Genomic DNA, 27327 nt, shown 5'->3' with positions numbered 1-27327 from the left:
TCACTTTGCCCTCCCTTTTTTAAATTAAAGTGTCGCCCGACAACAGTGTACTGAATTGTGAAATGAACTACTCATCTCAGCTTTTGGGTAAATATCTATCATATAAACGATCCTAGGTGCTTGGAAAAGGAACTGCTCTTTTGCTTCTAGAGATTGTATTTCCACTTCTGCCTTTAAGCGTGTTGATGGAACAGTATAGGGAGGTTTGCATTGTGGCTGCCTGCTTGGAACCAGGTCGATGGATAACGACAGAACTGCAGTCCCTAGGGCTGTCAGTCTTCCACCTTTCAACAGCACTAAATTTTCTACATGAAATTAAAAAGCCCTTCTTGGTCTCAGATCTGTGTTGGAAGTAAATAAACAGTGTGTGAGCTTGAGGGTATGAACACTCGCATAGTGGCATAAATGCTGTGCCTGCCTAGCAAAGTCAAGGTTTTACAAGTGAGGGCAGCCAACAAAAAGCAATAATTAAGGAAAGAGAGCCCATTCTCCCCAAATGGTTGTGGAGATCTTTGGGGTAATTGCACTGCACAGCTTGTGTTTCAATTTTCTAAACCACTTCATTATTCCCGGTTAAATGGTTTTTCAGCAGCTAAGAGAGAAATGAATCTGCCCCCATGAATTTAAAGCAGGCTCCTGTGTTTTAAACAGGAAGAATGAGCTAGAAGCCTGCAGTCAGCAGCAACGATGTCTTCTCTCTCACATTCTTGAAATATGTGTGTTTCACCTCTTACTCTGGCACTTTTTGTGCCAGATACAGATCCAGATTTCAGATACAGAATGTGAACTTCATTCTGAAATGTAGATTTGTCTTGCAGGGTATGTTTTAGTAAAATGCAAAGTATTTCCAATACTAAACTGGGTGTATGTGTTTAAAACAACAAATAAACCAAAAATAATAAAATAAATAAAAACCTATGCCCTTAAGTTTATGTGCCCTGTAGAGTGAATTATACTGAGATTGCTTGCATTGATAGTGCTACACTAGTGGGAAATTAGAAGAAAAATCCTAAGTGCAGACAGGATGCACGAATGGCCACAACTTAATGAGCATTTAGGCAAATGTACCAATCAGAAGAGAAGCAGCCCTAGGGATGCACGGAGGCCATCCAGAGAGCGCTCCCCAGTGGCAGGGGGACAGTCAACCCCCAGCACTGGAGCAGGGCCTCCCTTAGCAGCCCTCCCGCCCCCTGAAACAGCGGGGCCCCAGAAGTAGAGATTTAGTAAGGGGTATTTTGGGGAAAAGTCATGGGCAGGTTACGGGCCGTGAATTTTTATCTGTTGCCCGATGACCTGTCCATGACTTTTACTAAAAATACCTGTGATTAAATTTTAGCCTTATCTATGATATAGTCTGACCTCGGGCTGCAAAATAATAAAATGTTTTAAAACAGCTGTCAAGCAAAATTAAAGCAAGCTACTTAATTCTTAAACTCTTGTAATAATAATTTTGTGTTGTTTTCAAGGAGCTTTTACATAAAGCCAATACCATCTCAAAATGTAATTTTAAACATTGCATGAACATTATAACTTAAAGGATGCTAGATAGGTAGGAAATAATAAAATAAGATTCTGCCAGCAAAAATATAAGATAATCTGTTCAGGGAAAACAGTTGGTAACACAGAGATTTAGTGGGAAGGAAGATGTGTGAAAAGCAATAATGCTGAAAGAAAGCTAGGGGTGATATTGGAAAGAAAGTAGATATGCAGCATGATATGGCTGCAAAACTAAAGCCGGTGTGTGTTTGATCTGCATACACAGAAGCATCTCATAATTCAGAAGGAAGGTGGCCAAGACAAGCTACTACAGAACATGCAGAAGGGATCAATCCTGAAAGGGACTAGACTAGATGACCTAATATATATAATAAATCCATTATTTTTCCCCAAGTTAAATTTTAGCCTTGTGCCATGGGTAGAACTTCATGGCCAGGTTTTGTGTGTTATCAGTACAGAAAATAATGGCTGATTACAGTTTTATCAGTTTCGTAGGGATGTTTCTGAGGTAATGCCTTATAAAGAAAATTTAGTTAAGAGATGTGAAGGAAACCAGGGATTACAGCAGTAAAGAACAAGTAGATAGTTCAGAGCTGTAAGATCCTGGCTTATTAACTAGTGGGGCAATGGGTGGGGCCATGACTTTTTTGTCCTGTAAACAGTTTCCTACCACAGTGACATTGGCTTTTGAGCCAGGCATATGCCAGGAAAACAGAATGTATCATAAAAACAATGTATAAAGTACAATTTTGATAGAGCACATGCTTAACTTTACATGCTGGTGAGGAGTCTCGTTGAAGTCAATGGGAATACACAGTGTGTGAAGTTCAGCAGGTGTGTAAGTCTTTGAAGGATCTGAGCCTATATGAAGGAAATGGAGAGGAATGTGATGAAAAATATTAATAGGCATTAAGGGGACCAAATTAAATAAACCTTCTGCTGGAAACAAAGTAACTCTGCTTTCTACAAGTGGTAACTCCAGCTTCATTAAGCTCCTGATCCAAAATTAATAAATGTATATCATGAGTATGACAGTGTGGACTAGGCCTGGAGGCCTCCTGCTGGAGGCTTCAGGGTCCTGACATGTCCATCCCAGGGATGGAGCAGTGGAGCTAAGTCCTCCGAGTGGCCTAGAGAAACTGCAAAGGGCAAGCCAATCAGAGAGCTGCAGGGAGCAGCCAGTTAGTTCCTTCTTGGAGCCAGAGGAGTGCAGATAATTACTTTTGGGGGAATTCTGTGCCACTGCTTGTGTGCAGAATTTATGTCTCCCACAGATTTCTTTGCTTCCTCGCAGAAAAGTGACCTTCTGATGGGGAAGCAAAGGGAAGCCCGAACAGCGGTCATAAGACCTCCCCAGAAGTATGTTTTGGCTGCCCAGGGCAGCCGGCAGAGAGGTAAATCACTGTGGGGCAGGGGGTAGGACTGGGGAGGACCTGGCTGGTGGCTCCTACCCTGCGCCGGACTCAGCTGCTAGTCCCGGCTGGGCTGGGGAAGACGGGACTTCCTCTTCCCCTACGTGGCATCTGGGGTTGTCCAACCCACCCCCAGATTTCTTCCCCAGCTGTAGGGAGCTATGCAAATTGCACTCCCCCTGTGCTTCCTGCACCCATCGCTCCTCAGCTTCAGGGGGAGGGATCACTGTATAGGGCGCTGCTCCCCCATCCACCGAACCCCCGTGCATCCAGACCCCCTCATACCCAGACCTTCCCGACGAGCCTCACACCACCCCCACACCCAGAACGCCTACCCCCAATGAGCCCCACTCCCTCTGCAGCTGGATTATCATGATGAGCCACCCGGACCCAGATCCCCTTCCTAACTGAGCCCCAACCAGCTGCACCCCAGCATTTGAACCTCTCCGACTGAGCTCCCCACTCCGACCCCCCTGTTGAGCTCTATCCCCACCACACTCAGACCCTCCTGCTGAGCCCCAGCCACCTTTCACCTGGACCCCCCTGCAGAGTCCTATTACAGTGCACCCAGAACCCCCCAACAAGCCCTTGTGCATTCAGATCCCCCTGCACCCAGATCTCCCACTGAGCCACCAGCACCCAGATTGCCCCACACAGAACCCTCTCAACCCACACCTGAGTCCTCCCACACTAAGCCCCTCCACGCTTGGATTCTGCCATGCTGTGCCTGCTGCCCACACCTGGCATGGCGGGGCAGGGCCCTGGGATGTTTCTGGGGCAGGTCCAGTCCTTGCGCTGTGTTAGGGTTTGGTGCAGCCTCACCACTGAGTCCGTGTCCCGGGTGGGGAGCTGCACAGTGATCTCCCACCTCTGTGAAGCCAGTGGCCTGTGCTCCCCACTGCCACGCTGAAGCCTCCACATTTGACAAATAAAATTTGCAGAATTTTAAAATACTGTGCACAGAATTTTAAATTTTTTTGGCGCAGAGTGCCGTCAAGAGTAGATGATGATCCTGGCTGGCTAAAGGGAACTGCAGCACCATGGACAGCTCAGAGCTGGTGGACAGGGGTGGGAAAGAGTCCTGGCTGGCTACTGGGCCTGAACACTGGAAGGCTGTGAGCTAAGGGTAAAGCATTGGTGAAGGCTGGGACTGCGGGGAAGTGGCTGAGAGAACTGAAAGTAGTTTTTGTTAAAGGGACAGGGTGGTGTGTGGCTGCTATTCTTGAGGTCCCTGACTGGGACCTGGAGTAGTGAGTGGGCCCGGTCTCCCCTGCCCCCATAGGCCACTGCGGAAATGGCCTACAACCAGACAGCGGTAAACCCCCAGAAGGGGATCTAAACTACTTAGTGGCCCAGCTGGGGCCAGAAATGACACAACCATTGCCTCCAGGGAGCAAGGCCTGTGGGTACGGCCCCATACCAGGGCTGGGACTGTTTAAAGACCACAGACACATCTGACCAGAAGAGGCGCTCATGAGAAGTGGGTGTCATGTCATTACAGTGAGACTCTAACTTTTCCAAAGTACACAACAAATACTATGTAAGTGTTTTCTCAGCTTGGCAGATTTCAAAACAGGTTTGATTTTAAATTGAGCTATGTCTAATCCATGTGCAACCAAATATCAGGCTGATTATCTTAGGGAAGATATAGGGGCTCTTTTCAACACAAAAATCGTCTTTCCAAATTAATAAACTCAGATTGTCAGGGACTCTTTTTTTTTTTTTTTTTTTTTTTTTTTTTGGAGGCATTAGAGCAGCTGTGGACAAACTTTTTGGCCCGAGGGCCACATCGAGGTTCCAAAACTGTATGAAGGGCCAGGTAGGGAAGGCTGTGCCCCCTATCCGACCCCCACCCACTTCCTGCCCCCCCAGCTGCCCCCCTCAGAATCCCCAACCCATCTTGCTCCTTGTCCCCTGATCGCCCCCCCCAAGACCCCTCACAACCACCATCCCGGGACCCCACCCCCCACCAACCCCCCCTGCTCCCTGTCCCCTGACTGCCCCAACCCCTATCCACCCCCGCACTTCCTGACAGACCCCCGGAACTCCCACGATCCAACCCCCTGTTCTCCATCCCCTGACCGCCCCCCCCCCACCCCTGAACCTATGTCCCATCTAACCGCCCCCGCTCCCTGTCCCCTGACTGTCCCCGGGACTCCCTGCCTCTTATCCAACCCCCCCGGTCCCAGGCCCCTCACCATGCCGCTTATTCCCACCTCCCCCCTCTCCCGGAGCCGCAGCGTGCCGCGCCCAGGAGCAGCCCAAGCCACGCCGCTGCAGAGCTGTCCAGGGCTGCTCCTGGACGTGGCGTGCTGAGGCGCCGGGGAATGGGGGAAGGCAGGGGTGGGGCCAAGGGGAGCCTCCCTGGCCGGGAGCTCAGGCGGGCCGGGCAGGAAGAGCTTGCCCACTCCTGCATTAGGGTGTGCCTGGGCACACCCGGCACACCCCGTACGCACGCCTATGGTTACGGTCCAGGTCCAAGTCTTCACTAACAAGGCTACTTGGATTATAGTGTCTTCCCTTGGATACCTGTGCGCAGCACTGTCACTGTGCCTCAGTGGGTCGCAGCTGAGAATACCAGATTCAGGACAAGCTGCTGATAAATAGGGCAGACTCACCCAAAACTGGCGGTCATTCTTCCATTTGAAATAGTAAGCGAGTAACAAAAGTAAACTTCTGTCTCACCACACTGGTTAGCAAGAAGTCAGAAATGCAGTCTCCTTAGGCATTCCAGCCCTTGTCTCACCACCCAGACACTGAACTCTATGATAAGTTGTTACTGAAAACCATCATCTATAGGGCCCTCTAATCCCAAGAGATCAACCACATAGCCAGGTCAGTATAGAACTCAATCTTACCCAATAATCACACTGTTGCCAATCCTTTAGTATATAAATAAACCTTTAAATATTAGAAGAGAAAAAAAGGAGAGAGTTAAAAACGTTAGGAAGTTATATACATACAATCATTGCAAAGTTCTTGGATCAGGTTTATAGCAGTGATATTACAGACTGCTGGCTTGTAAAGACTCTGGTAACTTCCAGAAAATTGGGAGGTCCTCAGTCAATATGCTCCTTTTAGTGTAAGAGATTAGAGCAGGAAAGACGCAAAATGGAGATACTTCTGTGGTCCTTTAATATACCTTCTCCCATGTGGAGGGAATGTTCTCAATCTTAGTTTGTGGAAAATTACAGGCACAAGATGGAGTCTAGGGTCACATGAGTGAGTCACATGCCTTGCATGCTTTGATGACTCATAGGAGCAGCCATTACCCATATTCTGGCTAACGGTCCACAGGAAGGCTCGCTATGCTGGATGAATTTCTTCTATGGCCCATTGTGAGAGTTAAGTGTTGTTTAATGAGCTATCAGCTTGAATGGTCCATTCACATTGTGCTGGCTATACTGGATGTAAACTATCTTATGGGTGTTACCCCAGGAGCAAACACATTTTAAATACTGGTACATAGTCAGTATTCATAACTTTAGATACAAAGATCATACATGCATAGAAAAGGATAATCGTACTCAGCAAATCATAGCTTTCCCACTAACACCTTACATGATACACTTTGTACAAGATTTGTTGCATTTGTCCAATAGTGGCAATATTAATGATCTAGATGGTCATGTTCCAATCGTACAGCACCCATGGCTTTGGACATGGAATTTGGCCCATAACATTGACTAGTCTTTGAACTATCTGTAGAAGATACTGAATGTTTTCAGGGGATTTGTTCTGCTCACCCCCCTTCCTGATGTCCTTTCCTTCATCTTGGTTTTGTAGCTTCTTTTGCAGAGTCTCTCTGGATGTTTTTTTATTATGTGAAGTCAAAAGGAAAAAAGTAACAACTGCTTCCCATAATTTATGATTAATCTAAATGACAAATCTCTTTAAGAGTCACAGGCTAGTAACAATTTTTAAAGCCGTCATCAATCTAGTTTCACAACAAAGCATGCCAGAGAGAGTAAGTAAAATGAAAGGTCATCTTTTGTGCAAAAAGTGCCTTTCAGTGTTAGATGGTGGACCTTAGTTCATAACATAAAGGGGATCTTATATCCTGCTTGGCATTTGCAATTCCTGGAAGCACAAAGGTCACAAATTGTAAGTTGCCAACAAGAATCAAAGATACCACAGGGAGGCACTGTGGCTTAGTGGATAGGGCCCTGGACTGGGAATTAGAAGACCTGTTTTAATTCTGGTTCTGTCACTAGTTTGCTGGGTAACCTTGGGCAAGTCACTTGCTCTCCCCATCTGCAACATGGCAGTAATTATACTGACATTTTCAAGAACTTTGAGAGCTACTAATGAAAATGCTATATAAGAGCTAGGTACCAATAATAATTTTTTTACCTTGTAATAATAACAAGGGGGAGGGAAATCTCCTTCTCTCAGTTAACTCATGGCTTGTTCATCTTGTTTCATGTTGCTATAATGAGGCCATCTGTGAGCTCTCTGGCTGATGTAAATTGTAAGATTCAGTATGGCGTCCATGGGACTTGTAAGCCTTTATTAGGGATAAAAGGTATAGATGATGGTTTGGAGTCATTTGCCTGGAGAAGAAGACGTCATCAGATAGGTTGTGTTCTCAGTCCTTGCCCTTCCATTAGACTCCAGCAGCAACCAACTGTATGACATTCTTTCTGGCTCTCTCCATTTGGATCAATGAAATGGTAATCGTGATGATTAGATCAATGGGAACATAGGTACATTTTTTCTTTTCCTTTTTTTCAGAACATCAGCTGGAATAAGGTGCTCTCTCCAGTTTGAGGTTTTTCTGGTTAAAGAAAGAGTAAAATGGCCTTGATGTTGCTCAGTCGACAGCTGACTTGTTCTCTGCAACAGAACTCCAGGCTATTTGCATGTGGTAAGTATTCCCTTCATGCTTATGTAAAATATTATCAATGTAATTTACTATTGCCAGGTTTTGTCTAATAGTCTTTGATCCTCCAGATTTTGAAGAATTACCACTGCATTCAGCAGCTTTAGCTAATGCTGCAGTCATAGCCCAGAAATGTCAGAAACAGTTGTTCTTAAAGACTGCAAGCGGTGGAAGAAATACTCAGCTAGGAGCTGTTTTGTGCTACAATAGAATTTTCACTAACTGAAACAAATCTTTCTTTTTCAAATGCTGAATTCTGCTTTTATGGGACATCTTTCTGACATTGCACAGTGTGGAAATGAGAAATCAACCGTCAAAAGTGGCCTTTATTATTTCTTTTTCTTTATGCACTTTAGATATGATCCTGCATTCCCTACTTCAGTGAAGTCAGTGGGAGTTTTGCATTAGTAAGAGCTCCCTTATTGAGAGCACATTACTTTTCTGACAGTGCACCAGTTAGCTATGTGTTTCATGCAAGCGCTATATAAAGTGTCAAACTATTATCTGATCTTAGGTGTGTAATGAAAAAATTCTTGCTTGGATACTGTCCTGTATGTTAATATACTATATAGAAATATTAAGCTTACAATCTCTTCAAAGCAAATATTAAACGCCTTGGCCCTCATGATCTTTTCTAAAGGTATAGATTGAGCTGGCTTTTGTATGATAGGTAAAACAGTATAAAATTTAAGATCCAGCATCTGTTTTATCCAGTTCTATATCAAATAGAATTTGGACTGAATGGCTTCTTCTTCTTTGCGAATAAATGTTAAACCCACTCCGAAAAATCCCAGACAAACACAGAAGCCTCACCTCCACTCAAAAACAAAACTTCATGCTGAAGGAATTGACTTCCTTTCTAATGTTGTGCTTCAGAGAGCAGCTTGACATACTCAGTCTATTCTTGTAACCATGTGAATGCATCAGTTCAATGCTGCAGTTGGGAAAATACAGTTGTATTCATGCCTGTGACGCACTGATGGTCTGTGTTGTGTAAATGCAGGGATCATCCAGTCAATAATGGACAAAGGAAAGTGCTTGGAGCAACCAAGCCCTTATTGGCTATCAGTGCTTTGAGCTCATTTGTCTCTTGAAATTATGCTTCCCAAACCAGGACAATAATTACATTGCAGTGGGGGGAGGGGGAAGGGAGAGGTCTGAGGGGTCTGGAGTAGTAGGTCATCCACCTCCATGGCATTTTCCACCCATCCATGGGCCTGGGGATCCACTTTGGTGAGAATGTGATGTGGGATGGGGTGTATGAGCATTGGCCTGTTTTCCTTGCCAATCCACCACAAATGGCAGTAAGTCTGCAGAAATGGCTCCACCAACTTCTCAGAAGAGTTCCCTCTACTTTGGGGAACTTCCTTGAGTGTGGAGAAGCCCCACCAGGGAGTTAGAGGGAAGAGCAGATGGTCCTGGAATCGGGTATGGTTTTAGGGCTACCACATGTATAGTTCTGTGTTGTGAATGTATCCACCGAGATTGAAGAGTATAGTAGGATTGGGGGCAAGCATCTGTAGTCCCACCCACTTTTTGTGGTTCTCTGTACCCTTCTAGTGGTGACTGGGCCACACAGAGATTGATGAGCCTACTATATCCTTGGCTAACAGAGTGGTGTCTTTTAGCTCAGGCTGTAGAGGCAGGCTCATGTTCTTAGAGGCAGAGATCCTAGGTTTAATCCCTGATGTTTACAAGACACCCAGGAGCGTGATGTTACACCCATCCTCTCTGGAGAACAATATGTGGAAACCTTCTTGAGTATGCTACCACTGAAACCCTCTCCCATAGATTTTCCATTACTATTAAGCACTCAGAGTACGTAGTGCTGTATAGAACAGAGAAAGACCTGCCCCTGGGAGCTTTATTGATAATTGGACCACAAATTTATTCCAGTTGTGAGCTTAACTGTGGGGACAGTGAATAAAAGCTCATAAAATGTCAGAATAACTTGTCACAATAAATGTTGATGGGAAAAGTTGCAAAAGGGGCACAGATTAATTAGTCTAAACAAAAAGACTTACTGATATAACTCAAGGACTATGTTAAAATCATGTCTGGTAAACAAGAGAAATGTGGGACTGGAAATTAATGGACCAAAATTGGTGTGCTGGAAATGAGGTCTAATTGGTGAACAAAATAATGAGAGGCTATGCTATTCCACCCATCACTCCCTTTTGGGGTCCTTTTAAAGAAGAGAGAGAGAGAGAGAGAGAGACTTTGGAAGGAAAATTGGTGAACATGGGCACTGGCTTACTGAAAGAGAGGAGAAAAGGAAGGAGTGAGCTTCACCATCATGTCTGTCACCTCCACTGTCTCTCAGGAGCCACCATTGGGCCTTCCTGTCATAATCCGGAGTGTTGTCCTGACCAGAAAGAGGGACCCAAATGACATTGCCACCTCCACCGGTGTGTGTGCTCACGATCACGTGCTCTCCCCCCCCCCCCCCCCCCAATTGTGTGTCTTTTTCTTTCCCTACCTTATCTCTTCTCTTTCCTTTCCCTCTTCTTTTGCCTTCTGTTTAATAAGAATCTGGCTTAACCGGCCAAGACTGCATATTTTTTAACACTGCTGTGAGTCTTAGACCAGAAAGGCAGCTAACAGCAATGCCTTAAACAGCCCAATGCTGGTACAAGTTTGCCAAGTCTTGGAGTGGCTGCTAAGACTGTGTGCTGTGCCTGTGTTTCTCCAGCAGCGAGGCTGCAAGTGAGAACTAACACCAGGCGTAGAAGCTGCCTATTTCTAGAAGTTTTCTATTTTTGCTGTTCTTTTGTCTTCAGTTTTGTGTGTCTTGTTTTTTCTTTTAGGAAAAGGGACCAGATTTTAACAGCTCCAGGCCATCTCAACTAACTTCTCTTTTTGTCAAAAAGGACAGTTATTACTATCTTTACTACCATCTAAAAGACTGTCAAACAGGGCAGTTTTCATTCTAAAAATTATCTTCAGCTAAAGGAAAAATGAATAAGGGATGTTGTTAAAAAGAAAGCTTTACTGAATAGTTTATATTTCAGATGCTTTAACTCTTTTTCCTTTTTTTCTTTATCTTTAATAAAAGGTTAAAAGGATTTTTAATGGTGTATTTGCCATGGTACCAAACCTCGAACCTTGTTTAAAACTGTTTAATGTGGAACTGTGACAGGGTCATATTAACCCCTTTGACTCTTTGGGCCCATTTTTTCCATCAAAATTAATATAACAGATTGCATTGGTTTTCAATTGCAGCAGAACCTAAAGCTCTCAGGTGGGTATCAAAGCCATTACAATGATATCCAGTAAGTTGGATGTTTGTATATTGCAATATTTAAATGACAAAATTAAAGTGGGGTGGGGGTGGGAGGAGAAAGTGACTGTTCCCTGGTAGAAATCTGTGTGGCTGTGCGCTGTCATGCTTCAGCTATGAGCACATATTGAGCAGAATAATTATGTACAGGTTGCCTCTACAACAAATGTATTCTCAATAAAAGGATCACTATGCTTGATTATTCTTGACTTCAAAAGCACAAGTATGGGAGTCTCATCAGAATGTTGCTCATCAGAATGAAATAAACCAGTCATCTGACAAAGGAGCATGTGTGAAGAAATGGGGAAATTGATTAGCTGAAATTCAGTGCAGCAGGTAAATGTAAAAAGATGAATAACCCCAAAATTAAGTGTTGAAGAGTGTGTGGGAGAAAAGTTTCTCTGGAACATAATATTAATAAAAAAAAATTTCATGAAACTTTTGTCAGTGGAAAAAGAAATGGTTGCATTTAAACTAAGATAGATCTTAACTCCCCAAAAGCTTTAGGGAGAGGATGGAGATCTGACTCTGGGGTGGGAGCTCATTTCTAATGTAAATGTCCCCTGCAGTGTTTTCAAAGCAGTTGCTGTGCAGGACTGTGCTAGTCCATGAGAAGAGAACCAGAAAGGGAACTGACTGGTGTGTTCACAGTCCAAGCTGATTGATGCCGGTGGCTTTTTTTTTTTTTTTTTTTTGCATTTTAACTTGAAAAGCAAGCTGAACTTTTAAAATTCTGTTTTGGTTTCTAAAGTATTTATTTAAAAACACCCATTAAAATATTGGTTATTTTAAAAAGGACTTTTAACCAGTCTCCCCTTATGTTTCTTCACTACTTGATCTCAAGATGGCTGTCCCTAAAAGTAGTTTCTATCCCTGAAATGAAAAGATGGCAGATTTAACAACTTAAACAAAATAGATTGAGCACACAGGATGTGTGGATTTATATGAAATATATGTAATCCTGTCTTAATGTCAGTTTAATAGCTTGCAGGAGAATCTGTGTATGAGTGCTTTTATGTTATAGAAACAATAGTGACTCTAGGTGGGGTTCCTCCTCTCTGGATTGAATGTGATTTAGATTCTTAATAAAATAAAATTCTGTTTCGGTCACCAGTTCAACACACTGCAAATTGATCGGAATTGGTAACTTCAGTCTAAATATTTGTTCCACTTCACACTAGCACTGGTAGAGTTTTTGCTGTGCTCTGAGATGCACACACTCACTGAGGTCTGAGCACTGTCTTCTGCTATACACACACACACACACATATGCTACACACACACACATGCTACACACACACACACACGCTACACACACACACACACATTTTCTTTTACTGAAAAAGCAGTTGTAGAGAGGCAGGATGATCCAGTGGTAGGGCACTAGCCTAGGACTTGAGAGACCTGGGTTCATTTCGCTGCTCAGCCACAGTCTGACTGTGTGACCTTGGGCAAGTCACTTTCCTTTTGCCTCCATTCCCCCGTCAGTAAAATGGGGATAATGGCACTTCTCTGCTTCACAGGAATGTTGTGAGGATAAACATGTGAAAGATTGTGGGGCTTTCAGATACTATTGATCTTTGATTGACTGATTGTAAAATGAGAAGCCCTGAAGATTCCTCACTGTTGGTCCTACTCCTTTGTCTATATTAATATTTGCCCCCTTCCTCCTCCCCAGCCCTGCACTTTTAAAGTTTGCTCTTTGTTTTTTATAGCTGTACGGTAGGTGCCTAAAGTGAAATGCTGAACAAATTAGGGGCTGGGACAGAGTGATCTGTACTCTCACTAACATGTTTCAGGCCTGGTTCTCCTCCCACTTATGCCAGTGTCACTCCACTGTTTTCAGTGAAGTAACTCCTGGTATACATTGATGTGAGAGGAGAATTGGTCCTAGTGTCTGTTATAACTACAGGGTTTCTAAGTGTTTTACTTCTGTGCTGCCAGGGGGTGGGGTGGGGGCAGTGGGTCTGGGATCCCTGGGTATATACAGGCTCGCTGCCTTTTCCAGTCTAGGGGTTTTGTCCTTTTTACCTTCTAGGGGACACTTTACATTGTGCACCCTGTTTCTCTCATATCTTGAGACAGATTCTAGTAGTTCATTCATCTCAGGGAGTGGGGGAGGTGATTTTGGTTAGAGCAGTTCTATATAGAACTGCTGTTCTGTTTTGTGTCCAGTTCAGTGTGTGAAAGGACATAGCCATGACTGTGGTTCCCATTGCTCTCCAGGGTGTTTGGATCATTGTAGTCCTCACTGATACTACATACTTTTCATGAGCAGCTGTCCACTCATCTTGGCACTCTCTTTCTCAGGTTTGTCATGGCCTGGCACCTGCTGTTGCCTTGCTCTTTGAGGTGAGCATTTCCACTGTACAGCCTGTTTGTATCAGGTCTCTGTTTCTCTGTGGTGGGGAATTCTTTCCCTACTCCTAGCTAGCCCTGAGTGAGGGAGGGGGTACCAAAGCACAAGCCACCTCATATGGAATTGTTGCACTTACTGGCTTCTAATGTTACACTGTAAGCATTCTGTACAAACAGGCTCAGTTTGCAGGGTGTGATGCAATAGCAGTGTTCGCTCTCCAAGCAGCTCATGCTAGCCTGGCCTATTGCATCTCCCTGTCAAGATCCTTTAGTAATGGATTCTGCTTCCAGTGGCTGAAAGAGAGAGATTGGTAAATCAAAATCATTCTTGTATTGGCTTGCAGCCTTCCAGCTCCTAACTATTTTTTTTAAATCAAACACAGTGAAGTAAGACAGTGAATATTGCAGCAATAGATCTGCATGTGTTGTTGTGATATGCAATATTACTGCTATCCTGTGGCAATGCAGAAAGACAGTCTGCCTTCTTTGGGGAAAAGGAGCTCTCATTACACATGCTCTTGCGGAGGGAAGGATAAGGATGCCTAAAAATAAGTTTTTATTCCTATACCCAGTTTTCTCTCCTCCTTCCTTGAATTGGGTTTTCCTCTTGATTACACTGGTTTAACTACACTGCCTTCAGTGAAGTTACTGCTGATTTACATCAGTGTTCTGTGAGACCAGAATTGAACCGTGGGTGTTTACACCCATCCTCCTCTTGGCCTTTCAGGGGTAAGCACTTCCTCTGCAGGCCTATACTAAACACAGCTCCCTCCATCACTGCTGCCCTTTTACCAGAACCACAAGGTTGGAGCTGCACTGCTGATGACACTGGAGGGCTATTAAAAGGATGCACCTATTAATTAATGTCTGAGATCTTTGCCTGGAAGTTTCTATAGTAATGTGAAGTATTGTTACACTTGGTAGAACTTGACTTTTATTTTGTTACTTTTGATGGAAAATATCAGTTTATTAAGCAATTTTTATCTATTTAAATTTTCACAGTCGTGGGAAATCGGGGGGGGAATGGTATTTATTTAATGATAGTAGATGTTGAGAATAAAAAGTTCAAGCTTTAACCATTATAACACACATTGTCCACATCATGTGTCCATATATACAAAGTACACAGCCTTAAATCAAACTCTAATAAGTTTTCAAGCAGCCCTTTTCTTACTTTGCTTATTTGTAAATTTTGATTATTTGATTATTGATGGAAATAATCTTTTGTCGGTTTATGTGTATACAGTGAAATTGATGTTTATCAACATTTACTGATAAAAGTCTAATCCTTCCAAGCCTAAGTACGATTATTAGAAATGCTGAGAGAGAAGGCTGGTGAATGATGGTGGTAAATAGAAAAAGAGAGCAGAAAACAACTACCCTTTTCTCTCCTGAAGCAAATGATACCATCCCTGTTACATTAAATGTTACACCATGCTTATTTGTTAATGTTGCTGACATATTTAACAGCAAAATAAATGGGCTCTGTAGAAGTATGAAAAGCCAGCAGTAAGAAGGGTGGAATTTAACTTAATAAACTGCAGATTGTTTTGCTGCTAGAAAATTCTCTACAAATTATACAGTATATTAGTACTAATACTTATATTACATAGCACCTTTTATCTGAGGATCTCCAAGGCCCTGTCTGACAGGCAAAAAGTGTGCTGTCATATTATGTTAGCCAAACATGATTGAAAAGCTCTCTTAATGCTTGTTCACAGGCTAACACTTCAGGCTAAATACCTACAGCTATAACAGGAGCAGCTAACAACTTCAGAGAAATAGCCTGCATCATAACAAGCGTACAGAAGGCTTTACAATCGTGATAAGCTAACACAGTGTAAGAAAGTACCTCTTTTTGCCCATCAAGACATTTCCTAAGCATTTTACAAAAGTCAGTGGATGAATTTGGCCCACTGGATGAAATTTACAAACCCAGCTACAAGTAGGCCTTTTTTACACAAGAAAGTTATACTGGTGTAAACTAAACTGTGAATTTAACTCATTAGTATACCAGTAGTATACCACTGCACAGCCATTCTTATTTTGGTTGAAGAGTGGTCTTTTTTTTTTTTTTTTGTTCATCTTATGTCACCTTGGGAGAAGTTTAAACTAAACCAAAAAAGCCACTCTTATTCCAGATATAAAGTGTCTACGCTGGCGGTTATACTGGTGTAACAACATCAGTATAAATGGTAAAACTACCAAGTTTTGTTGACAAAACTTATGTCGACACACAAAAGTCGACAAAACAAAAATCGCCAAAGGGTGTTCACACTTGCTCCCTCTGTCGACAGATCATGTCCACACTGGGGACACCATCATCAACAGTGTGAACAATGCACTGTGGGTATGCATCCAATAGTGCAGTGTTGTGGGAAGGAAGAGCTGATCGCTGCGTGAGTTCTCCCACAGGCCCCTCAGCTGCCGAGAGCAGCATCATGAGTAGCTCTGTGAGCTCTCTGTGCTGAAGAACAGCAAAGCAGCGCAGCAGTCTGTCCCCCTCCCCCTGCAGCAGCAGTCTGCCTGCTGCTGTGCTCCTAGTGCAGGGCAGAACAGGAGCATTCCTATGATTTGCTCTTTGTTTGTTCCCCACACAGAGCATCACACAGATACTTCCTGGAGCTTTGAAAGGGGAGGGGCGCATGCCTGCAGGGCAGCAGAGATCAAAACACTGAGCAGAGCAATCAGGGCAGGCATTGTGGGGTACTGGTGAAAGCCAGTTCTGTGGACAAAACAATCAGCAGTGTCTACACTGGCTCTTTGTCGACAATAAACGAAGGGGAGAAGACAAAAGTCTCTCATAAAGGTGGCAGTTTTCTGTCACCAAAACTGGGCATTTTTTGTGACAAAAGTCCCATTGTAGTGTGTACGCTCTTGCTGTTTTGTCGCCAAAGGGCAGTTTTTGGCAACAAAACTTGGTAGTGTAGACAAGGCCTTAGTCTGCTACTGGCAAATGATCAGCATAAGTATGCAAAGTACATGAGATTGTTGAGGGAGGTTTCAGACACTGATGCTTTCTAGTTCTGAGGAGTAAGGCTGTAACATAACCCCAATGACATTTCACGTTTGATCATCCTATAATAATAAAGACAGTATTAATAACCAATTGGGAGCAGGAAACACCTAAAACTGTGTTTTTTTTTTCAATCATGAAATTACAGCTACCTTTTAAGGACAGAAGCCACATTTTTCAAAACCTGGTGCCCAGAGATAGGTCACTTCCATTTTATGTGCCTGATTTTCAGAGCAACCCCAGCACTCCTGTTGCTTTCCCTTTGCAGGTTACATTAATATTAAAATATCAGACTGGTTGGGAAATGTAGTATGGGATCTGACTGGTTATAATCTCAGTGTCTCTTGTTTGGATATATAGTACAAAAGTTCATTAAAAGTAACCATAACGTTAAACATAACAGGTAATGATCTGGTAGGTCCTGACTCACTTGGATATAAGACCAGTTACAGAGCGCAAAGACTTTTAGCTCAGTATGTTGGACAGGGTTCCAACAAGCCATAAAATTCCTAGAGTTTATCCTGTTTTTGTATAGCCTATTTGTTAATCTCCACATGCCTAAGTAGAAACAACAAGGAGATTTATTTGGGCATAAGCTTTCGTGGGTAAAAAACCCCACTTCTTCACTTGCATCTGAAGAAGTGAGTTTTTTTACCCACGAAAACTTATGTCCAAATAAATTTGTTAGTCTTTAAGGTGCCACTGGACTCCTCATTGTTTTTGTGGATACAGACTAACACAGCTCCCCTCTGATACTTGATGCCTAATAGGTATATTATTAAATTCAGATCTCCTTGCCCCAATAACAGCACATCCGTTTAGGCCTGCCTGTAGTAGAAAACATGGGTTTATGTGGATCTTTTCATCCTGGAGGGATCCCAACATTCTGTTACAATTTAGATAACGATAAAGCTGGGAACCTGTGGGTCAATGTGTAAACCATTATGCGCTCAGGAATAACGGACACCTTTTTGGACATGAGTGGGAATGTTTGTTTGCACAGAAAATTTTTGTCTCTAACTCTCTTACAGTGCGGCCTGGGCTCCTTAAATTTTGTCTGGACAGTGTCCTTCAGAAGGGACCTGGATTTAACACATCATCTGATGGTCATCACCTCTGACAGTGCAGCATCAGTATCTCTTCTTTCAGTACAAGAGTGCTGTGTCAGACAAGCTTGGCGGGAGATTCCTCAGCTGGTGTAAATTGTCACAGTTTCATTTACGTCAATGGAGTTTTGACCATTAACATGAGTTGAGCATCTGTCCACAGGTCTTGTTGTAGGAGTTGACCTGAGCCATATGCAAATGTGCTATTCTGAGCGTTCTTGACAGTATTTTAATCTGTTTCCTAGCTGTTAAGATGAGAGCTCTTTTCTTATTTCCCTATGCAAATTTATTCTAGAACTTGACTGATATTCATTTGAGACACAAAAGATCAGCAAATCAACCTTTCAGAATTGCTATGAATGTATATTTGCACAGACTCCTGATTTACTTTAGTTAACATTTTTGTTTATTTCCCTTTTAAACAAAAATACATACCCCATGTAAGTGGGTAAATGGAATACTGCAAGGCTGAAAGAATATATCTGTTGGCACTGCCAGAAAATGTGTGAGCTACTGTGCACCCATAATCTGCCCACCACTTTCTCAAAGTGGCGAGAGGTTAAAACAAATGTACGGTGTTGATAGTCAGAAAATATATCTGTCTGAAGCCAAACTGGGACTAATTCACCAAAGGCTTTGTTAGGATCCCCACTCCCCCCACCCCCGGACATCTCTTCAGTTTTCAACCCAAGATGAGAAGGGAATTCTCTTCAGATTCTTTGATCTGGTGAAACATGCATCTATTGTTTTGCGTATGGCAAAGCTTCTCAATTTGAAAGAGGTGTCGGGGGTGGGCATGGGGGGGAGGTGAAATGATAAGGAGAAGGGGAGAGATTCCTTATGAAATAGTAGAGAGTAATAAATCAGATCTGCTATTACACAGGTTCTCATAAATTCAGGTGCTCTGTTAACTAGATATGTAGGCTTCTTCTTTAGAAAACAAGTAAAAAATGTGTTTGTATATTATATCTGTTAAACAGCCTAAAAGTTATTTGTCTTTGGTGGAAAATGAAGTGTAATATATTGCAGATGACAGCAAACAAATGGGGAAAATTTGATATTTTGCGTTTCTCATTTTCAAATGGCTCAGGGTCACCAGCACTTACTGAAAATTAAGATAGTTTGGATAAACTGCTCCTGAAAAGGTTTTATTAAAAAAAAAACAAAAAAAACTGTTCCACAAATTGATCAACATTTCTAATTTGATGAAATCACCGTTAAGGCACAAAGACTGTTATGTTAACTGGGGAGCAATAACACATTTTCAGTTCAGTTGAATAATTCCTGCACTGTGTGCCAGAGATTTAGTTTATTCATACAATAAGACACATGAGCTATGGCAATGTAAATTTATGCAGCACTGCACAGTACAGTTGTGCTTGTTTTTAAAGTACTATTACGTGCCTTTAGCAAATGTCTACTTCACAGGAACTTTTGCATAAATACCAACAACAAAAAGGGGTGGGAATGACCCTTGCTTAGCTCTTTGCTGCTCTGCTGAGTATTTTATTGTTTTTCTTTTCAGTATTCCTTAGAATGCTGTAATGTACGCTTTTTTTTTTCTACTCTGATCCCTTCAAAGAGTGAGTGTGAGTGTGTGTGTGTGTGTGTGTGCGTGTGTGTGCGCGCGCATATGCACAGTTACCTATGGATTATTGCTTTTGATGTGAGTGTTCTTGTAAGGTGTTCTTAATCTGCACCCAGTCTGTTTTCTTCAGTATGTGGCCTGATTTCTCAAAAGTGCTCAGAACCTCTGAAAATCAGTCTAGTGTAGATCAATTTTACTGTGCAATGAATCTAGTTGCTGAAAGAAATGAATCCTTAGTGACTTATGCTGTGAAAATCACTAGCCAGGGGAGCAGCAGAAACTACTCCAGATAGCTTCCCCACAGTGTAGCTCTTGTCCTGGCTGGTGGGATTTCTGTTGAGGAGGATGCACTGGGAAACACCTTCTGCTTCCTTTGCTGCACCATCCAGAGCAGAATTTGCCCATGGAGTTGATGTTAGACTTTTTTATTGAACAATTATAAATTAAAAAAAAAAAATCCAAGGGATGGATAGAATACTTAGCTCTCAGTCTTTTCAGGGTGTTTTACAAATGTTCTTCCCCTCCCCCTCCATTTTGCAAGTGGGGAGTGCGTTATTGGGGTAATGGTAATGTATCTGTCATTAAGGAAGCATACTTTTTTTTTCTGAGCATGATTTGATTTTTAAATTAGGTAGCAAACTTGAATGGCCTTCAGAACGAGTACATTTACTCGGAGAGTCTGGCTGAAATTAAAAGGAAAATTTTTGAGATGAATATTGTTATTATTAAGGGCCAGATTACAATACTTAACAGATTTGGCTAGTGCCTCACTACACAAGTAGTCTCATTGAAGTCAGTAAGGCAACTCATGGCTCAAGATGCTTTTAATGTGGCAAAGGGTGTCATAGTCTGACTCTTCTGTAGTATCTCTAAACTTTAAAAACACTCCTAAAACTTTCCTTTCTTTTTCGAGCGCTTGCTTATGCCGATTCCATTCTAGGTGTGTGTGCGTCCACATGCACAGTTGTCAGAGGTTTCTGCCTTAGCGATATCCACAGGGTTGACTGTGGGGCCCTCTGGAGTGCCATGCTCATGCGGTGGTATATCAGGCCCCGCCGGGCCTACACCCTCTCAGTTGCTTCTTACCGCCCGTGATGGTTGGTTGGAGCATCTGGTATTGCATGGCAAGAGCATTAGCGGTTCTTAATTGTTTAGATCGTTCTCCTTTGTTGTTTAGTTAAGTGATTAGTTAGTTGTTAAGCGTTTTAGTAAAAGTTAGAGTCCTGACTGAGACTTTGTCCCAGAGTGGGGCATGCCCCATTCCCCAGGCTTCAAGCCATGTTCTGAGTGCAGCCGGCCAGTGGCCATCAGTGACCCTCACAATAGCTGTTTAAAGTTTTTGGGGGAAACCCGTAGAAAAGACAAGAGCCAGATCTGCAAAAACTTTCATCCTTGGACTCAGAAAGAGCGGGACATTCGATTGAGGGCCCTCCTCATGGAGGCTGCTCTGCACCCAAGATCGGAGCCCTCACGCTCAGACTCCACGCCCAGTACTTTGGCTTCAGCACGCAGTGCACTGCTGGCACCAGAGTCTGCCTGGAACCATTCCCCCTCACTGGTACTGAAGAAGCAGTCTAAGTCGACTGGTCCACTGGCACCGCACAAGAAGGGAACTTCGGGCAAAGGACCTGTGTTAGGCCTCGTGTCCGCTACGGAGGCTCTCGGGGGTACCACTGTGGTTGGACCACGTAGGCCATGGAGCGGTAGCGGACCATCTGCGCCTGAAGCAGGGCCGGTGGCCAAAGAACAGTTAGGCCAACCGGCACCACAGACTGCTGGCCGCACAGCGGATCCTGCCAAGACACTGGTGCCGATGGTCAGGCCAGTTATGGGACCACCCCAAAAGGCAGGGGAGTGTCCCCGGACCACAGGCGTCATTCCCCTTTGCCATGGCCCAGGAACCTGGCACTGCAACCTCGGTCTCCAGCCAGGAGTCTCGCATCTCTGATTCCATGGTCCCCACCAACAAGACATGGGACTCCGGAGTCGCAGCACCAATCCCCGTGATCGGCAAGGTGCCAATCACTATCGCCTCACAGGTCTCCTAGCCATCAGTTCCCTCCATTACAGGATCATTCCTGGTCATGGTACCAGTCGCTGGGGCCCCGGTACTGTTCTTCAGGCAGGCACCGGTCCTCACCTTCTCCGTACTGGTCGCCAACGAGGGTCAGTTGACAGAATCAGACAGCCTCGCCCTGGTCACCAGAAAGGCAGTGGTCCAGGTCGGAGGGCCAGTTCGGTCCTTCCCCCACGTCAAAGTTCCTTCCCCACTCTGAACTCTAGGGTACAGATGTGGGGACCTGCATGAAAACCTCCTAAGCTTACTTTTACCAGCTTAGGTTAAAACTTCCCCAAGGTACAAACTATTTTACCCTTTGCCCCTGGACTTCCACTGCCACCACCAAACTTTATCTGGGTTCCAGAGAAAACGTAGTTTGGACACGTCTTTCTTCCCAAAATCCTCCCAACCCTTGCACCCCACTTCCTGGGGAAGGTTTGGTAAAAATCCTCACCAATTTGCATAGGTGACCACAGACCCAAACCCTTGGATCTTAGAACAATGAAAAAGCATTGTTTCCTTACAAGAAGACTTTTAATAGAAGTAAAAAGGAATCACCTCTGTAAAATCAGGATGGTAAATACCTTACAGGGTAATTTAGATTCAAAACACAGAGAATCCCTCTAGGCAAAACCTTAAGTTACAAAAAAGACACACAGACAGAAATAGTCATTCTATTCAGCACAATTCTTTTCTCAGCCATTTAAAGAAATCATAATCTAAAACATACCTAGCTAGATTACTTACTAAAAGTTCTAAGACTCCATTCCTGTTCTATCCCCGGCAAAGCAGCATACCAACAGACACAGACCCTTTGTTTCTCTCCCTCCTCCCAGCTTTTGAAAGTATCTTGTCTCCTCATTGGTCATTTTGGTCAGGTGCCAGCGAGGTTACCTTTAGTTTCTTAACCCTTTACAGATGAGAGGATTTTTCCTCTGGCCAGGAGGGATTTTAAAGGGGTTTACCCTTCCCTTTACATTTATGACAAGCTAATTGGCTGTTTGTTGAAAGTTGTAAAAAACTGGATTGGATACATAGGCTGGGGCAAATAAGAATAGGTGTAGTGACACTGGGTAGGAGGAAAAGGGAATTGGGGAGGGAGACTGCAGAGGATCTTGTCTTTGAAATAGGTGATGTGTTCCTGCACAGAGAAAGGGCAGCTCAGACTGAAGGAGAGACCAAGGCAGCAAATAGATGTTTGGATGGTGTGGTGAGACTGAGGGAAGAGAAATAGAGCTATCTGCCAATGAAAACTGCAGAGCTGGAGGAAGAGAGGATAAATTTGTGTCATAGGGTACATTGTGATCTCATTCTCTGAGGGCAAAATTAAAGATTATTTTAGTCTCTTCTCTGCCTTTTAATCTTTTTGACTTTATAGCTGAGCTGCTAAATGTACAGCCCTTATCAGCTATGAATTGTGTTGCTTTTAATGAGCTTCAGAACTCTTATATCCAGTAACTTCTCTGATGAGACTACTTTGTCATACAGCCCACTATTTATACCACTGCTAAACAGGAATGGCACAAAAATGGAGTGACATTGCTTTCCAAACAAAGCTCATTAATAATGCACTTCTTTATGGTGTTGTCACTTAAACTAAGGTTTAGCACTCAGAATTAAAACTGATGAGAATAATTGTAGTCTGTGGCCAAAATTTTCCAAAGTGAGCAGCAATTGAGTACTCAGCTAGAGATTACTTAAACGTGGCTGCCAATCAGAGGCTGGGTGCTCTCCCCTTTTTGAAAATCAGACCTCTTTAAGGTGTCTCAAGCTGGGCACCCAAAAACTGAGGCATATAAAATTAAGTCATTTCTGAAAATCTTGGCCAAATAGTTCTGTTCAAAATTCAAATGCACTCTGCTGAGAATTGCAGATGTGAGATTCCCTCCATTATTTCTTTTACTAAATATTTATTTCAAGCAAAATGACTCTAATAAGCTTCTCAAGCCCCTTCTGAATCTAAAATCTTGTGGGGGGAAAGTGAGCTGTGGAATTCTGTTTTATTTTTCCACAATATAATTTATCTGCAGAAAAGTAGAGGGTTAGACAGCTGATAATACTGCACTCTGCTACAGGATGCTTTCCACATACCTCGGCATTTGCCTGCCTTCCCATATGTTTATCTTTCTGGAGCTCTGGTACATTCTGTTGTGTTTCACTTTAGGGGTGATTGGCAGATCTGTTCCTGGCACTCAATGTGATATTGTTGAATGGTAACTTCTACCTGTGCTCTGATGAATCCGTCTAGTGTCCATTTTCCACATATCAACCTGGTATAGGTGTGGTGCTACTAAAACGCTGAATCAATTACACCAATCGAGATTAATTTACAGGAGATAATTTTCTGGGGAATGGCCCTTGGGTACCGTGCAGCCAAAAATTGTGGATGAGAATGTTAGTTTGGTTGTACAGTTAATAATTTTGCTGTAGTTGAAGAGTACAGAGACAAGCTTGTTGTTTTTTTTTTTCTTGGTTCCCTGATAATGCTCTGGCATCTGTACTCTCCTTAAATGGAGAGTACAAACATGCATGTTTAGAATTTAACATGGCTAGGTCCAAGTGTAACAGGGTAGTTTGCCCCTTGGGAACTGGGAGGGTTTAGGAACTGGAAGCTAATCCAACTCCTAATAAAGACAGTGGAAAGACTCTGTTTCCGATGGGAAACTAATCAATCCCATGTGTGGCCTTCAGGCTCCTACCTTGGTACTGTATCCCTTTGTTTCTTGACTTTAGGCACCCTGCTCTTAAGTGACAGGAGATAATAAATAAATAAATAAATAAATAAATAAAGTGATTTTTTTTTTTTTTTAAATTGTGAAGTGTCAAATTATAATCTGGAAAAATGTAACATTTAAACTGTTTTGGCCTGCATCCCTGAACATGGTGAGGGATTCCTCAGAGTATGTATCGCTTTAAATATCCTCTAGTGCTAAATTGTTGCAGTTCATTAATCTGCCTTCTGACAGGATCATAGAAAAATTCACAACAAATGCATTTTATACTCACTCTGAATATGCACTTAATGTTTTACATCAGACGTTCAGTGAAGTAATTCTCAGTATTTGTGACAGTTGTCGGTATTCTTGGATAAAGTCCCATGTATGTATAATATGATCTAGCTATTTTTAGGGAAGTTGGTATTTATTAAACATTTTGGAATATATCCTGCAAATTGATGGAATGATTTTAGGGGTATGGTCTACAAATAATCTGTGGACTGATATGTGTAAGAGGAGGATACTGTGTTGGTAAGGACTGATTGATTGATTGATCAGTGTTTGTACAGAGCATCACAAATGTAAAGCACGCTTATCTCACTGCTAACAGTTAGCAGTATCAGATTTGCAAAGTTTACTTTGCTTAACACTTTTGGTCTGTAAGTACTGCTTATTACGTACTTTAGCACTCTGAATATTTTGTGTCCATGTCAGTACATACAGGAAATTAATGTGGACCCTTGACCAGAAACTCCACTGATTATGTTTCCTTGAATGTGATGTAAGTTTAAAAACCTTAAGATCCTACAAGATTTGCCTTGCTCTTTTTCATCACATGTGAACGCCTCAGATTTTACTCAGGAAATACCGCTTAGATTGTATCTTGTGAACTGTTTTACTCTTGAATATTAAACCTTACAGTTTTGGTGAGGACAACAGAAAAAGCTATTTTCTACATCCTTTAAAACCACACGCAAATCCTATATTTTTCAGAAGTTCCTTTAAAAAACTGGAGCAGTCTATTACTGATGAAGCATGGTAGTTTTCTGCCTTTCTGCTTCATTAGAGATGTCAGGTCTGTTATCTTTCCTCCATTACACGCATGGCTGCAGAGCAGCAGTCTACCCATAGGTCAGAATAAAGATAACCACAATATGACCTAGCTCTCTGAGCTGCAGTGCATGCTGTCTTAGTCATGCAGTATTCATTTGTTTAACAAAGCCATTTTTCTTTTCTGAGGTATACATCTTCTTTTACATCCTTAGAATTATTACTAAGCATACCGTAAGACCTTTCATTTGAGGATTTCATGGGAATTTTCAAATGGTCACTGTGCTTCTGCAGGTAGTGAATCACCTTCATCTTACAGATGGGAGTCCAGGGATAGACTTGCTCAATGTAACACATCAAGTCGGTAACAGAGATGGAAATAGAACCTAAGATTCCTGACTCCCGTTCCCCCTTCTCTAAACAGTAGACTGTCTCCTCTTCTCTAGTGAAGAGCTAGGGAGGCCCATTTCTGATCTCACTTGTACTGGGATAATGCTACTGTCTTCCTTGAAGTTGCTCCTAATTTACATTGGTACAAGATCCGAATCAGGCCCTGAAAGTTTTCTTCACAGAGTACAACACATATGTCCTCAGCTATTGGATATTCTTATAAAGAAGAAGAATCGGATATTTTTATTTAGGGGGGAGTTTGTAATTTAGTTTTTTCATTGTTTTTATTTCTTACAGGGCACAGATTGATCAGTCAGACTGCAGCTAAAATTGATGTGGACTTTGATTATGATGGACCATTAATGAAGACAGAAGTTCCTGGGCCTAGGTCCAGAGTAAGTTCACAAAGTGAGGTGGTTTTAGTCACACCCCCACCCCTATAGCCATATTTTGATTGACCAAAACACAGTACCAGGCCTGATATATAAAAACCGGGAGCTAAAGATTATTGTTATCCTAAATAAATATGATTACACAATACAGAGAATCCATTTTCTTTCAAGACCCCCAGAATGACAGACTAAAATGGAAGAAACAACACTAAAGAACACCAATGGGTGGAATTCCCAGCAGCAAGAAAATAACTGTGCACACACTTAGATCAGATTACGAAAAGAGTTAGGCAAATGTCAGGTTGTCTGTCTGTCAAAATATTTTAAGACAAAACTCTCCTCCCAGATCTGCATGAAAGATCTCACCGGTAAAGTTCTGCTTCAGTAGTGTAACTTCAATGGTGCAAGTGGTACCATTGTACCAGGGCCCGCAAAATGTTGGGGAGGGGCAACTAAAGAAGCTGCTGGGGAGATGGCAGAGTATCTGAGTAAAGATTTGCAATGGCTGATCAGAGAGGAGATTTTGCCCTTTGTGTCTAACCTCCTGGTTTCTTAATATCTGCTGCTAGTATTAAGAATTAGAAGCAAGTGAATCTAATGAAACCTTCCATCTGCAGGAAAGCAAAGTGTATTTGCTTGTCTCCCAGCACAGAACTGATTGTGCTGATTACAAATTGATACTTTAGTTTTGCAAGTGACATGAGGGTTTCAAGTAGCTGGACATTATTTCCTTCTGACGGAGTCAAGTGTTTAATAGAAATCACTAAAGCAGTTCAGTTGAAGTGTACAAACTATGTTTATCATGCTCTTGATTTTTTTATTATTTTCTTTCAGGAGTTAATGAAACAGCTAAATGGAATTCAGGTAACTCATCAAGTTTATTTTTTGCTGCCAATCTCTCAGCATTTCCATTTTAAAACCAGATTTTCTAGCTTTAGATTCATAATGCAAAACTAGGCAAAAAATTTAAATCTAGGAGTAGTTGTAACAGACTAACAATATCCTATAATATACTGAACAAACCTCATGGAATGAAGATAAACTTTATTGAATAAAGTTAAACATTATTGAATTGGGGTTAATACCTTTGGGGTAAACTGTATTACAAATGCAATTGTGTATGTGTTACTGTGGCATTGTATGTACTGTTTCAAATAAGGAGGGGATGCTAATATACTTCCTCCATGATCAGCCTTTGAAGCCATTTCCCCACCCCCCGGACACACACATACTAGTTCAAACTGACTTCTCCAAAGAGTGACAGCCAATGGAAAGGACCTCTGGTCCACAGCAGGCCGCATCCTTAGGGAAGGATTGGAAGAACTTAACTTACTGGGGCCTATAAAACTGTGCTTGTTCTGAGCTGAAGCTGTCATGAACTTGTAACCACAAGGAACCCCGAGGGTGGGGTGTTGAAAGACTGCTCTTGCCTGAGGCCGTGTTAGAGTTGTGGTGGTCTCTGGTTAGCTTCTTAGCATGTGTGTAGGTTCTTTTATTGTTTTTATGATGTTTTCTCTGTAATGCTTTTTACCTTAAGAATAAAGTAGGCTTGCTTAAAAAGAGTTGTATGTTACTTATAA

General features: G+C 42.6%; 1 protein-coding gene across 2 annotated transcripts in view; it reads left to right on the top strand.

The window, feature by feature from the left end:
- Nucleotides 1-27327, top strand: part of ABAT (4-aminobutyrate aminotransferase) — a 142002-nt gene that overhangs the window by 54419 nt on the left and 60256 nt on the right. For both annotated transcript variants that reach the window (XM_037911714.2, XM_043524649.1), the window contains exons 2-4: nucleotides 7644-7776; nucleotides 25653-25750; nucleotides 26582-26611. In XM_037911714.2, the coding sequence (XP_037767642.1) occupies nucleotides 7707-7776; nucleotides 25653-25750; nucleotides 26582-26611 (198 nt within the window). In that variant the 5' untranslated portion in view covers nucleotides 7644-7706. The remainder of the gene's footprint in view (nucleotides 1-7643; nucleotides 7777-25652; nucleotides 25751-26581; nucleotides 26612-27327) is intronic.

This window comes from Chelonia mydas, chromosome 10 (genome assembly GCF_015237465.2).
Source record: "Chelonia mydas isolate rCheMyd1 chromosome 10, rCheMyd1.pri.v2, whole genome shotgun sequence".
NCBI lineage: Eukaryota > Metazoa > Chordata > Testudines > Cheloniidae > Chelonia > Chelonia mydas.
Note: the sequence above shows the minus strand (reverse complement) of the source record. Positions and strands in the feature narration are given on the sequence as shown.